The sequence below is a fragment of the Callorhinchus milii genome, unplaced genomic scaffold (genome assembly GCF_018977255.1).
Source record: "Callorhinchus milii isolate IMCB2004 unplaced genomic scaffold, IMCB_Cmil_1.0 Scaffold46, whole genome shotgun sequence".
In the NCBI taxonomy this organism is placed as follows: Eukaryota; Metazoa; Chordata; class Chondrichthyes; order Chimaeriformes; family Callorhinchidae; genus Callorhinchus; species Callorhinchus milii.
This window is the reverse complement of record NW_024704787.1, coordinates 362,888-376,926: the sequence shown is the minus strand read 5'-3', so window position 1 is coordinate 376,926 and position 14,039 is coordinate 362,888. Positions and strand designations below refer to the sequence as shown.

Sequence of the window (14,039 nt, the reverse complement as noted above, 5' to 3'; positions counted from 1 at the left end):
CGGGGTGGAAGTACATATTAAATTCAGATCATATATCTATCAAATTTGACTAAACTGAAAAGCAATCTTGATTTTGTTTTCTATCCCTACACATAGAGCAAATAAATATACCTGGACAGCTTGCTAACAATTTCACATAATTATGTTCTCACAAGTTAAATTGCCTCTAAAAGGAAAAACTGCATTTTAGTGTGATCATAAAGCCACAAGTGTTACATGATTGTTGAGCAATGAGGTGGTTTGTGTGACTGATCAGTTAGCTTTCATTTACATAATCACATCACATACTTTTTACAGGCCCAGTTGTGCAACCTTCCACAAGGTAGCCTACAAAGTAAACCAAAATGCTTCCCAGTATTGAGGAGGCATGGAGCCTACCAATCCCAGCAGAACTTACCTCCAGGCAGGGTGCCATGAATTCAGCTCAGCAGGTGAAAATTATTTGTACCTCAATTGTACTTAAGCATTTTAGCTTTATAGTTTTAAAGGTACGTTTAGTGGCTAATACATGAACACACAAAAGCAGTAACTGCATAAAACCTCATCAGTGGTAGGATTTGAAGAAATATGTTCAATGGATTACAACTGATTGGGGCTAAGAATATCTACCAAACTGTTTTAAAGCCATTGAAGTCAAAATTGGTGATTTCTTAGGCTATTGGAAAGTGAATGTTGAATCATCCAACTATGTACAATACTTTGCACTATTTATACATAAAGCTGTTTTTCTAGATGATCATAATTACTGTTGCCCAGAACTGGTTGGAATTTCTTATTTGGTACTCAATTCTGACAAAATGGGTATCAGAAATGAGTCCAAACAGCACTTGTGTTCAGCTGGTGAGAAATACATCTTCTGTAATTAGTATTGAACAAGAAAAAAACAATGGGGAAAGCAGAAGCAGAAAAGGAGAGAAGCTTTAGAGCACACAAGTGTTACGCCAAGATTTTATTTGCAATGCTCTTCTTTTGTATATAGGCCTGTAAACCTCACCATCACAGTAATGAACCTTTAGTAGGTCTCAGTCAGCAACAGACGGCACAACAGTCCTTACCACTACATATGGTTCCTTCTAACCAACTAGATGACCTATCCAATCCTGCTAAAAGGAAAAGGATGTCCAGTCCTACTAAGGTAGTAATTCAGTTGGCTTGGCTGTATTGTATCATAACCTTTTGAGGACTGCAGAATTATTTGAGCATTTAAAGCAAAATTGATTTGATGGCATTATTCTTGAAACGCTTTTGGGATTTGCAAAATGTTGAATAGTTGTGTGCATTGTGCTAATTAATTGTACAGCTTTCAAATTTAAAAATGTGCAATTTTTGATTAGTTTCATAACTAATATGAAAGAAATTATTCCATTATATAATTCTAAACATTGGGGGGATGTAAGCTCTTTGTAATGATCTTATTTCCTCACTCTTTATCTTTATTAATCCTTGCCAAAACATTCAGCTGGCAAATATTCTTGAATAAGATGCTGAAAGTATTGCCTTTTAAGAGTCATCCCTGAAGATGGAAAATAGTACAGTAATCTTTGGGGGTTAAATTTGTAAACCATCAGATATTTTGTCTGTTGACCCAAACAAAACAATAAGCTTGGTATATTTATATCTATGTGGATCATTTGTGTATTCAAAGATAGTGTATAAATATCAATAAGCATATATATTAATATAGAGATCCTATTAAGTGCTTACTGTTTTGGTGGCCATGATGACCAGATATTATTTTTTCCTTCCTTTTACACTTTTAGCTAAATGCTCCAGATGTCTGGTCTGGTGGTCACACAGCACCACACCATCCAGTACAACAGCAGGTTCCTTCATGGTACCTGACCCCTCAGAAATTACAGGTTTGTGGTTTCATTATACTTTTGGATTCCCAAATACACAGCCACTCTTGGATAGATACAGGCCAGGCATGTGTCATTGCAATGTATTAAATGCAAACAGACACTGGAAATTCTTTTAAAAATTGTAATACCATGCGTGGAGTGGAAGTAATACTGGATTTCCTCCTTTTCTCATTTCTAACGTTACTCTTCTCTAAGAATAATTATTCTTACTGTTGAGAATGCTTTATTTTATGTACGGTATTTCCTAAACATACCTTTGTGGGAAAATTGGGTTTAGACAATTCTTCCCTTTATGTTTTAATCTCTTGTGACCAAAAGTACTTGAAATTGTTTCATTTTTAAGGGAAAGCCTGTTACAAGGCACCACAAGCTAAAATTGTGTGTGTTTAGTTCCCCATGATAGAATCAAGCTGTTTCTTAAATGAGTCCTGTGTGCTGGCTTTAATCACCTATTCTGGTAATCTGTCAACTGTTGATTACCCTCCGTATGCATAAATAATTCTTGTTGTCATAAACATAAACACAGCTTTGAACTTGTGCCCTCTTGACTTGCTTTCTTGATTATTTGAAATGGTTGTTTAGAATTTACATTTGCTATCCCGCTAAGCATCATATGTGCCTCTATACAGTCCCCTCTAAGACATTGCTTTGAGAGTTAAACAGCTTATCCCAGCTGGCCAGAAATGTATGCATTAATCAAGGTCTGGCCTGGCCAGAACATTGTACAGCCTAAGATCTGAAATCAGCCTATTTGGCAGTGTAGCCAGTATCCTGCTCATTTTTACTTATTGCTGCTTCACATCAATCCAAACTTAACTTGCTGGGAGTCCAGCATAAGTTTTTATCCTCCAATTGAATTGTTGTTTAGAGACGCTTAACTAATAGCTGTGTTGCAACTGGAAAATGCTTATAATGCTGTGAAACACTCTCTTGGAGATGCATTGATTTGGAAGAGCTCCCACAAATTTAGATGGCACTGAGAAACTAAGCAATGTATTGAGCACCTTTTTAGGAAAGTCATGGCATTTTACCTAATGTTAGAAGGGTGGCCAGAGCTGTGATCATGTAGGAGGTAACCACTCAGTGAAAACGTGAGGATTGCTTTCTAAAGGTGAGTACAATTTTGTATTCCAGGATTGTCTGACTTTTTTTCATTACATTTTTGAGGTATGCATCGGTTTTAGGTAGTTTAATGAGTCAGTATTACAGAAAACAAATCTGATTTTTGCTACTGTTCAGTAATCAAAGGTAGTCTTAGACTATTTAAATATTGCTGGTTTTCTAAATTATAGGTTGTAGTAATTTGTTTGGTAGAAATTGTATACTGCTTGGCTTCTCAAAAAAAAATCAAATCAATCAAATACTGATGTTGTACTACCAGTTCAGCAAGACTAGCTACATTGGATTGAATAGTGATGCTAGTCTTGGCTTTCACAAAGCCCTCCAATAAAAAAACGCTTGTTTTTTGTTTGCAGCTCTTGGAGCAGTTGCGTGCAAACCGGAAGAACCTGAATCAGCTTCAGCTGCAGATGCTGGAACAGCTTGAGGAACAGTTTGTCTCAATGCGACAGCACCAGCAGCAGGTGAGGGAGAATAATAAATGCCATGAAGCAGGGACGTAAAGGTTTGAATTTCATTCTCAATCTGTGTTGTGTTGAAGGGTCCACATGAAATTGTAGCAACTGCCCCCAAAAATCTTGAGGGTAGGGAGGAAAGAGTTTGCAATTCAGGTGGCTTTTGAACTTCCACATTACTTATGTGTTTGTGGGGCAGGAAGGTTGTATTTGCTATGGTCCAGAAGGCCAATTGCTATAAAGACTGGAACATGTAGAATAGGCTGTGAAAATGAATAGTACCTTACTCAATATATTGCCCTAAAATATATTTTATATAATATATATATTTACAGGACAACCTGTTATAAAACTCCTCATTGGAGTGCAAGTTCTCCTGCTACTGGAAGGATGGTATGTTTTGGGCCACTTTCCTGTGCATGTGCGCAGACATGCAGGTAGCTGGCTACTCATGAGCATTTCCAGTGCTAGAAGTTAGAGTGGCTGACCACCTGGACACTACGAGCATGTGTAGGAAGCAGTCGCATGCAAAGTCAGCAGCTACGTGAGAACACAAGGGAAAACAAAAAATGTTCATAAACCTGCTTTAATGTGGTATAAAATTTTATGGACTCAAACATCCCATTATAATAGGGTTGACATATATAACTAGGTGTTGAACTATTCCAAAGCAATATTATAATTAAAGCAATTTGCATATCTGTTAATAAGATACAATTATATTAATTTCTTCATTAGAAGATTCATATTACAACACTGGCATACCTAGGCAATTTCAAACTCCCTGGGTTGTCCATTTCGTAATTCCCTATTCTCTCTTCTAATTTTAACAAATAAGCTGTTTTAACTTTTGACTTATTTCCTTTCTGGGTTCTATTGTACATTTTAAAGATGGGTCTGACATTGGAAAAATTGCACTCTGACTGATAACATGTCCGAAAAGAACATTTATTCCAGGTAGTCAAATGCCCATAAACAAAAATCAAGGTTTAGTAAAGATTTGGTGCAATAATCAATACCTTTTCATGGTTTACTTATTATTTTCAAAGCACCCGATCTATCTGTCTTCAAGCTAACTTTGTATTTTGCCAGCCAAACTATTACCTTTGATTCAAGTTAAAAAAAAATGTTTTTTCCCACTCTGTGCAAGATGCCACACTTATTGCATCAGTCTGAATGCTAATTTATTACGTTACCACCTAGTACTGAGAGCATGTAAATTACAGCTGTGCACAGGCTGTATTTACAACGCCTGTCTTCGGTTGCAATTTGAAGCTCATCCTACACTTTCTAAAGGATCAGTTAAGCTTTTGGCACAGACCTGAAACAACTTTGAATATTTATATACTTTAAAGAAGAGAGTTTCAGTGTTCTTGAAAAAAATCTTAAATCTATTAAGTCATTCTGAAAATAACTATAATTAATGAGGAATTATATTGTGATACAGAGCCAGCCTGTATATTATATTATTATGGGCTCTGTTGAAAAATTTAAGTTACAATTTAATAATTTTTTTCTGGGTGGGGGTGTTCTGTTTTATTCAGTTGAGACAGGCGACAATTGCACAGGTACGGCCTACAGGAATTCCTAATGGGCCAACACTCGGATCAACACTGCCTACAAACTCTGCCTCTGGTCAGCAGGCTCATGTTGCTCTAACCAGAGTGCCTGATCGCATTGTTCAGTCTGGAATCCGTCCTGTTGCTCCTGGACAGCTGATGGCAAATGGACCTTTTCCTGCTGAAGCATCCAGAGGCCCAGTAACATGCAGCACTACGGGAATGCTGGGTAATACAGACACTATTTCTATAGGCAATAATCATGTAACAGGAAGTGGAAGCAATGGAAATGTGCCTTACCTGCAGCAAAACGCACTAACTCTACCTCATAACCGCACAAACCTGACCAGCAGCGCAGAGGAGCCGTGGAAAAAACAACTTGTTAACTCCACTCAGGTAAGTAATTGCTTCAACAGACGTAATCCTTATTACATGATTGTTTTGTTAATATTTATAAGTAACATTGATGCCCAAGCAGGAAAATATGATCTGATTTGTGTACAACCAGAAAAGATTTGAGTGGTATATAACAATTTAGGAATGATCTAATGTTGCAAATGTTGTCTTGCTGGTAAGCAGTAGTTATTTAGAATTAAATGTTCTACAGTCCCATGTTATGAATAAAATGCAGATTGGAGTGGATGATGCTGATTATCACTTTAAATATTGTTCAAAATGGATGTGTGTGTTAATTTACAGAGGTAAGCTTTATTTCTTGTACACAGTAATTTAATGTCACAATGTAACCAACCTGTCTGTGAGGCTAAATATTTAATTAATTGAGCAGATAAGTTTAGTGGTGTAGTTTACATACTCCCTAAACTACACAGTTACTAGGCTGCTAACATCTGCAGTGAAAGTTGAATTTTATTTAGTGAATATAAGCATTTGCTGCTACTTCTCTTTCAGGGGCTGAACAAAGGTCAGAGTTCACATTCGGCAGGTCCTAATGGTGAACGACCTCTCTCTTCCACTGGGCCTTCCCAGCATTTCCAGTCAGCTGGCACTGGTATTCAGAATCAGGTTGGACATCCCGCCATGCCTAGCAATTCACTAACAACACAGGGGGCCGCTCTCAATCACCTCTCCTCTTACACTGCTACCTCAGGTGGACAACAAGGCATTACCTTAACCAAAGAGAGCAAGCCTTCAGGAAAAGCATCATCAGTGCCTGAAACAAACAGGCATTCTGGAGGGACACCTAACAGCACTGCCAGCGTAGAGGGACTTCCTAATCATGTCCATCAAACGATAGCAAATGCTGTTTCAAGTTCTAGTCACGGAGAGTCCAAGTCACCAGGTGTACTTAGTTCAGACAATCCTCAGCTCTCTGCCTTGTTGATGGGGAAACCCAGTAATAATGGGGGTTCTGTGTCTTGTGATAAAGTCAACAATATCCATCCATCTGTTCACACGAAGACTGAGAATTCAGTTGCCTCTTCACCATCGTCAGTTGTTTCTACTGCAACCCCATCTCCTAAATCCACTGAACAAACTACTGCTAACAGTGTTACCAGCCTTAACAGCCCTCAAAGTGGACTGGGACATACAGTAAACGGAAAAGGTGTTGAGGACTCTCAAAGTCCCTGTAAAACAGATTATCCATTAACTATCCACAAATCAAGTCCTCAGCTTACACCTTCAGCGTCTATCTCTATATACCCCAGTTCAGGAGAAGTGCTCAAGGCGTGCAGGTAAGTCAAAATCAAAGAGGAGACGGTTGTTGCTGTATTTTTTTAATATATAAATATATATTGTTTTCATAATGTGTTTCAGTGGATTTGTTTTATAATAACATAACTAATTTAGAGACTGCACAGTCAGTTATGTTTTGACTGGTTTTATTGTGAATGGTGGTATATTGATGCAATTTTACTACAGGATTGAATGTCATTGGAGGCACAAATGAATTTGTGGTATGCTTGGATTAGTGGATTATCGTCATTTTCTTTTCTCTTTCAATTATCTTTCCAGGAGAATTTTTTTAAATTAAACTGTTCATAAAAATTTAGTCAGAATTGTTTTCAGGTTTTATGTTTATTAATGATGAACTTTAAATGCATTTCAATAAGAGTTTCCAGGGAAGGGCACATAATCAGTATTAAAAAAGTTAATCCATGTTGATGCTCTATTAAATACTTCACATGTTAGAAGCCTTGTTTTTATGGGCCACTGCTAATAGCTGTGGCTTTGGGAGTAGATAGAGCTGTAATGTAAATGATATGATTCTGTTGCCTCCGTGGATGGTTATTTTTATTGTTCAACATGGGTCTTTGTCTTGCCTTCAAGAATGATTGTTACCTTCAACTGCATTAACTGCCACATTTTTCTTTCTGGATTGGTTGAGTTTACAGTTTAGTTTAACCCTACAGGCCAGAAATGCAGGTTTTGCAGTCCATTATAGGGTTCCCTCAGTAATCAGGAAATGCCCACAAGCAAAAAAATTAAAACATCTGAACAACTAGTTACTTTACTTAGTAATAGAGGATAGGTGTTGCTGGACTACTTTTGCATCATCTGGTTGCTATTTGAGATTTGTTTCAAACTGGTGATACTTCTGGTTGTCTTTGTGAAAATGTGTTTGGTAAGGTTTTTCTTTGGAAAGAAAGAAAAGTTGACAGATGTTTTGGACATGATTGTGTCACATTTAAGTCCTGTGGTCAAATGTAGTGGCCTAACTATTGCTCATGTTGAGATCAGCTCACTTAGTGTGAACCAATTACCCCTTGAGGACACAGACAATGCTCTGTTTTGGTTTCACGTGAAAAACATGATATGATCATGTCAATTGCATTGTCTAGCTTTTAAAGTATTTTTACGTATCAAGCACAAATTCTTCGAAAGTTGTCTCCATTTCTAAAATATAGTGAAAGATAGGAGAAAATGTTAAGTTGATGTGTTTCAACTTAATTTTGAAAAGAATGTACAGCACGAAACAGGCCATTTGGCCCAACCATTCGGTGCCAGTGTTTATACTCCCATGTGAGTCTGCAGTGTTCTAAATTTAAGGTTAGAAAAGATCAAATAAACTGAAAAGGGTAAACGTTTGTTTTAAAAAGATATCAAGAATGAAAAGGAAAATGAGTTAGGCAGAAATAGTTTAAAATCATTTATGTTTAATTATGAGTGTATATTAAGTATTTATTTTGATAATTTAGCAATACTGTTACCCTAATAAAGCTACTCCTTGAATTTGAGGTTTTGTTTACTGTGATAAAGTTTGAAGTTAGAATATTATTGCACCTGCGATTACTTACCAAATTGAGTAGATTATGCATTGTTTTTTAAAGCTCTTGTACAGTAAACAGAATATCAGCATACAATGAAAGCAAAAGAGATTATCTGGTTGTTGCACTTGTTTATGTGACCAAATTATAAAATTATCTGTTGTGAAATAATTTGCTATTGGGTTTCCTAAATGAGTTCATTTTCAAAATGGATACCAGTTATTTTTTTCATATGTACTATAGCAAATGATCAGATTGAATTGCTTCTAAAAGTGACATCAACCAGTCTTTCCTGCAAAATTCCTCCAGTACTGAAGCCTGAAGTGAAGGATTCTAACCTGGACCATTTTGGAGTTAACAAAATTATTGTAATTTTCTCCCCATCATTGAGTAATCAAAAATTGAGAATTCACATTTGTTGGTAGTTTTTGTTTCATTTTTGCAGTCATTGGTGGATGATAAGACGAATGGGAAGTGTTAGAAGGAAACTGGACTTATTGAACTCCACACTTACTGTTTTGCAGGGTTCCTCCTCTCTACACTGCTTGTTGTATTATAACTCCCATAGATTGGCCCAGCAAATATTTGCTGCGCTCACAATTCCTGCATGGAGTTGAAAGTAAACGCCGCTCCTGATATGTTCAGTCGATTGAAAATAGAGGGAAGGGTTCTGTAGGAAGCAAGATAAAACTTAGGCAGACAATTTGGCAACAGTTGTATGCAATCATAATTCGACAGAATAATGCTACTGTGTAAATCTCCAATATCTAACCTAAGCACAGATAATGGTTTAAACGGTTTAAAGCGCTGCTACCCCAGCAAATTTATGTCCAGGAGATATGAATGGGAGGAAATTGCCAATAATAAAATCATTGAGGTTATATTTGTTTAATTTTAGTCATCATTGATTGAGCTAAGTTATTATGGATTCAATCTGGGCATTGGACTTGACTACAAAACTCTAATATAACAAAGAGAATGCCTTTCTTTCAGAAATCTGGGCAGAAATGGTTTATCTAATAGTAGCATTTTACTCGTCAAGTGTCCACCTCCTCGACCAGCACCACCACCTTACCCACCGCTGCCAAAGGACAAGCTAAACCCTCCTACACCTAGTATTTATGTAAGTAGCTTATGCTCATGTGTGTCTACATGAGATGAGTTCTATATTTTTGTACTAGTTTTTAAGGTCATTGAATAAATTGAAACTGCATAAGGTTCATGTAAAAGTAAAATGTATATCTGTTTACTTACTGTTCTAGGCAATTAAATGAATATGAAGCTACTATATTTGGTTTATATTAAATAAAATAGGGTTGAGAGGCTAGTTGAAGCGTATTATTTTATAGTTATTGAAAAATGTTTTATGCAAGTTCAAACAATGTGTTTATGAACCAAAAATAATAATGTTACATAAAAATGTGGTGCAAGAGATGCATCTTCTGAGATTTAGTTATTTCTAAAACTTAGTAATGTTTTCCTTTGTACAGTTGGAGAACAAACGTGATGCTTTCTTTCCTCCGCTTCATCAGTTCTGTACGAATCCCAACAACCCTGTTACTGTAATCCGTGGCCTTGCTGGCGCTCTCAAATTAGGTAGGTACTGTTGTCATTCGCAGAGTAAAGAATATGAAAGTACAGTATGTCGTATAGAATAAAACCTCATTATACAACTCCATTCATCATTTCATTAGAAATCCTTCAGATGCCAGTAGGAATTAGTCTAGATTACCATCGGGGAGAGAGAGCCCATTAGAATTAATCTACTCTATTTCAGCATTAACCTCAATGTAAAAATAATGTAAAATCATAACAAGATTTTACAGGATATTTATGATATGGTGTGCATATAAAGCGCTTCACTCTTCACTGAAGTAAGAATTACAAGTTTTAATGAACACTTATTTACAGGATATTTAAGATCAGGTACATTTGACAACAATTTTTCATGTTCTCTGTGCTCCAATTTGCCATCTCGTTTAATTTTTAGTGAGAACGTAATTGTTTCCAGAAAATTTTAAATGACTTTTTAGGAACCAAGCGGGAGTGAGGTATACATTAGTTCTAACAGGTCGGTTACTTGTTGATGTCCCATCAGTATTTGTAATTTGTTTTTTATTCCTAGTAGCTTTCAGGATCAATTTCATTTTCTAGGACTAGAGAAAACTAAAACTCCAATGACCCTTGAAATAAGCAAGTTCAAATGTTTCATAAAGCTAGAATTCTAAGCTTTTCTTCTGCCTGTTCTTTGGAAAATTGGAATGACTTAAACCTTAGTACTTTTTAATGGACTTTAGGTTAAAGTGGACTTTTTTTTCAGGACTATAGTAATTGTTTTATCAGATGCCAAGCATTGGGAAAAAAAGTCTGTTGTGTTGAAATATACCTAGAAGAAATGTTCTGTCAAAGACGGTGATCAATGAATAGTCAAGTTTGGATTTGGGTTGAATGGTGAGTGTTCTTACTCTCACTGTATAAGAAACAAGGTTGAAGTTAGTCAGTGCTAGACCTTTCCAAAGTCATGACTAGGACATGTTCTCACCAATTCTGTAGCAGCCCATCAACAGTGAATACAGTGGAGGTTCTGTACCTCACCACCTACAGTGTTTTATTTGCTTTAGTGATGCTGTATTGTAACATCTAGTGAAGCGATTTGACCTATGCAGAGGAAAATTGTTTATACTCCATGTTGCAACTTCAGTCTTGCTGGATCCCCACTGACAACACCTGGAGGAGGTGGTTTCAAAACTAGTGTGGTTTGCATCTACAAGGTGTATATGCAGTTTTTTACCTTCGCAGATTCATATCTATGTAAAATACAGTAGTAGTATAAATGTAGCTTCACACTATTCCAATATACGACCAGCTTTGCCCTAATGCTATATAACCTTGAGAGATGAGAATCACATTCCTTAATGGTGTATTGGAAACTAGCAGGTACCTTTGATCCTGGCAGTATACACACAGCAGTAATTCACCTCTAACTGTACTTTGTTCAACAATATTGGTTCTCCCTTGAGCCAGATTACCTCATTATGACTATCTAAGCACTTCAAAGTCATCATACTGCATGGATTTCATGCTTTTCAGATTATTTTTGGACTCCAGTGCATACAATGAAATTATATGAGGTCATGGTTGTGCAGCTTGTTACATGGATTAAGCGCATGAATCACAGTATCAAGTCATTTCTGTAACATCATTAAAGTACATTTCTAGCTTAAAGTTCACCAAGAAAATGCATTAAAAGTTTTTTTGGGGGTTGGGGTGACATATTTTATAATATTAAAACAATCTTCCATCTATACATGTCTGGAGTGTTCCATTAAATGAAAAAAAATTAGTGCCCAAGTACATCCTCAATACTTTGATTAATTAGGCCACAGTTAATTTCAACATAGACTAAAACAGCTCCTCTAAACTCGGTTGTCTGCATTATTCTTTGATTCTCAATTAATATTTTCAAATAGTATGATTAACGACTAGAATCAAGAATTTCAATGTCAATTAGATGTATGCCTAAACCCAAATATGAGAGGGTGAGTCATAATGTTAGAAATGTCTGTTGTAAACTTTTATCTAATATGGTATCGATCAAAACTAACCAATTGGTATCCTCTTGTATGGGTGTCCGCATTTGCACTCTGCAATTGTGAGACGTGAAGAACAGAGGTCTGTGACACTTGTTGAGAAGCTGCACATTTTTGTAAATCTTTTATCAAATTGCTATAGGAATGAGATTTCCATTTGTTGTTCTGTTGTTTCCTTATTGATGGCCTTCACTTTGCAGGAAATGATCACTGAAACGTTTAATGTTCATATGAACAAGGTCTTCATGTTCAAAACCCCAGATCAATTTGAATAAAATTTCATATGGGTCCAGGGTGAAATTATCCAAGCTCTCCAGAGGTTCATTCTGGAATAACTCACTCAATAATCATTGGTGACAAACCTGCTAACTTCAAAGATTGAACTCTGCTACTTTAAATATTTCCATCTCTACTTTGTACATCTTTCCTAGGGTATGCTAAGATAAGTGTCCCTAGTGTAATTTCAGTTTGAGTAAAGTTTGGGGAAGCCCATCTTTCCACTTTCTTGGTGTTTTTGAATATAGGAGGGAGAAGAAGAGAAAAAATTCTACATAAGCATCACCACACTACTAAAAAAAAACTCAATGTGTGAACTCCTTGTCGTGTGCAAATAATATATCCATTGATTTATTTCATGTACACCTTTATTCTTCTGTTGCTCATAAATTGAGGAATTACATTTTTAAAGACCAGCTTTTTGCTACAAGGTAAATTTGAATGGTCCAGTTGTGTCTTTCCAGCAGTAGAGTGGCAGAAGTGTGGGGTAGGGATACAGGAAGAGGGAATGGAGAAGACTGATAAACAACAACAGCATGCATTTATATACCACCCTTAAGTCAGGGCAACATCTTGGAAACCTTAAGTTGTAAGTAAGTAATAGATTATAGTTAATTATAGATTTAATAAATTACTTGGGGGTAGAAGAAAAGAGAAAAATATTTTCTTTCTCTTAATCACTCTTTCTCCTTTGTTTGATTATTTATCTTTGTGCAGTCTTCCCATTCAGTTAATTTTTTAATTGTTTTTCTCATTGACTTGTACTATTTTTGAGGCATCCCAGGTAGTGGCATTTAAGTATACTAGGCATTATTGAAAATTCTTTCACTGCTTCTAATTTGAATTCAATACCTCTCCAATTTCTGATACAGAAAATTAAGACTGCCAATCCAATCTGAATTTACATAAAATGGTAATATAAGTGTAACATGCTAAGAGAAAACTATCATCCTGATTCTAATGAGTCAATCTACTCATTGCTTGCCTTTGGCTTGGTTGCTTGTGTTTAAAAGATTCAAAAAAGTAAAAGTCTTTTTCACAAAGAACAAATTCATTTTATTCAAGTGATACAACTTTAAAATTCTATTTAGGATTATTGTTTTCAATTTAATGTTTTTGTTTCAGACCTAGGCCTTTTTTCCACCAAGACTTTGGTAGAAGCAAATAATGAGCATTTAGTAGAGGTACGGACACAACTGATGCAGCCAACAGATGAAAACTGGGACTCCACTGGATCTAAGAAAATCTGGCGCTGTGAAAGCAGTAGATCACATACCACAATTGCCAAATATGCACAATACCAGGCATCATCATTCCAGGAGTCATTGCGGGTTAGTAATTTACACGTTTTCACTGAATGTACCTCACAGCAAGGTGAAGGTAATGGAATTATGCATCATCTCATCTTACTACAAAATTAGTTTCTCTGTAATTTTGCTTTATAAAATGAAGAGATTGCTCAACAAATTAACAAAGGTGATTTTAACAATTAACAATTTCAAATGTGAAATTGGTAACATGCTATTTACTTAAATTTTGTATTATAGACAAAGTGGTCTATATATTTTGGTTGAAGTATTTTGGACTTGCCATATAATTCTAAATATTTTTAGATGTGTGGCATCTAAATTGTTTCTCAATCTTTAACCATCTGTGGTTAAACCTGATCCAAAGAGGCATTCTATTCTGGATGTCGTAGATAAATTGATTACGCTAAAGCATCCATGCCTTTTCATATTTACATTTGTGTCTTCTTGTGCAGGACACAACAATAACAAATTATATTTGTATAGCGCTTTTCATATTGGAGGAAGTCCCAAGGTCCTGGACAGTCAGGGATTTGAATCCGAGCAGGAGTTTGGGATTAGGAGAGGTGGAGGGCAGGAAGGGTAGGGATAGGAGGGTGACCGCAGGCACGGTCGATGAAGGTCTTGAGACATGCTGCGAAGGG

General features: G+C 36.2%; 1 protein-coding gene across 1 annotated transcript in view; it reads left to right on the top strand.

The window, feature by feature from the left end:
- kdm6a (lysine (K)-specific demethylase 6A) overlaps window positions 1-14,039 on the top strand; it is a 143,165-nt gene that overhangs the window by 112,644 nt on the left and 16,482 nt on the right. The window contains 10 exon segments of the mRNA XM_007901685.2: window positions 298-337; window positions 340-431; window positions 980-1,135; window positions 1,761-1,859; window positions 3,338-3,445; window positions 4,981-5,391; window positions 5,905-6,689; window positions 9,216-9,345; window positions 9,713-9,818; window positions 13,214-13,419. Coding sequence (XP_007899876.2) covers window positions 298-337; window positions 340-431; window positions 980-1,135; window positions 1,761-1,859; window positions 3,338-3,445; window positions 4,981-5,391; window positions 5,905-6,689; window positions 9,216-9,345; window positions 9,713-9,818; window positions 13,214-13,419 — 2,133 coding nt within the window.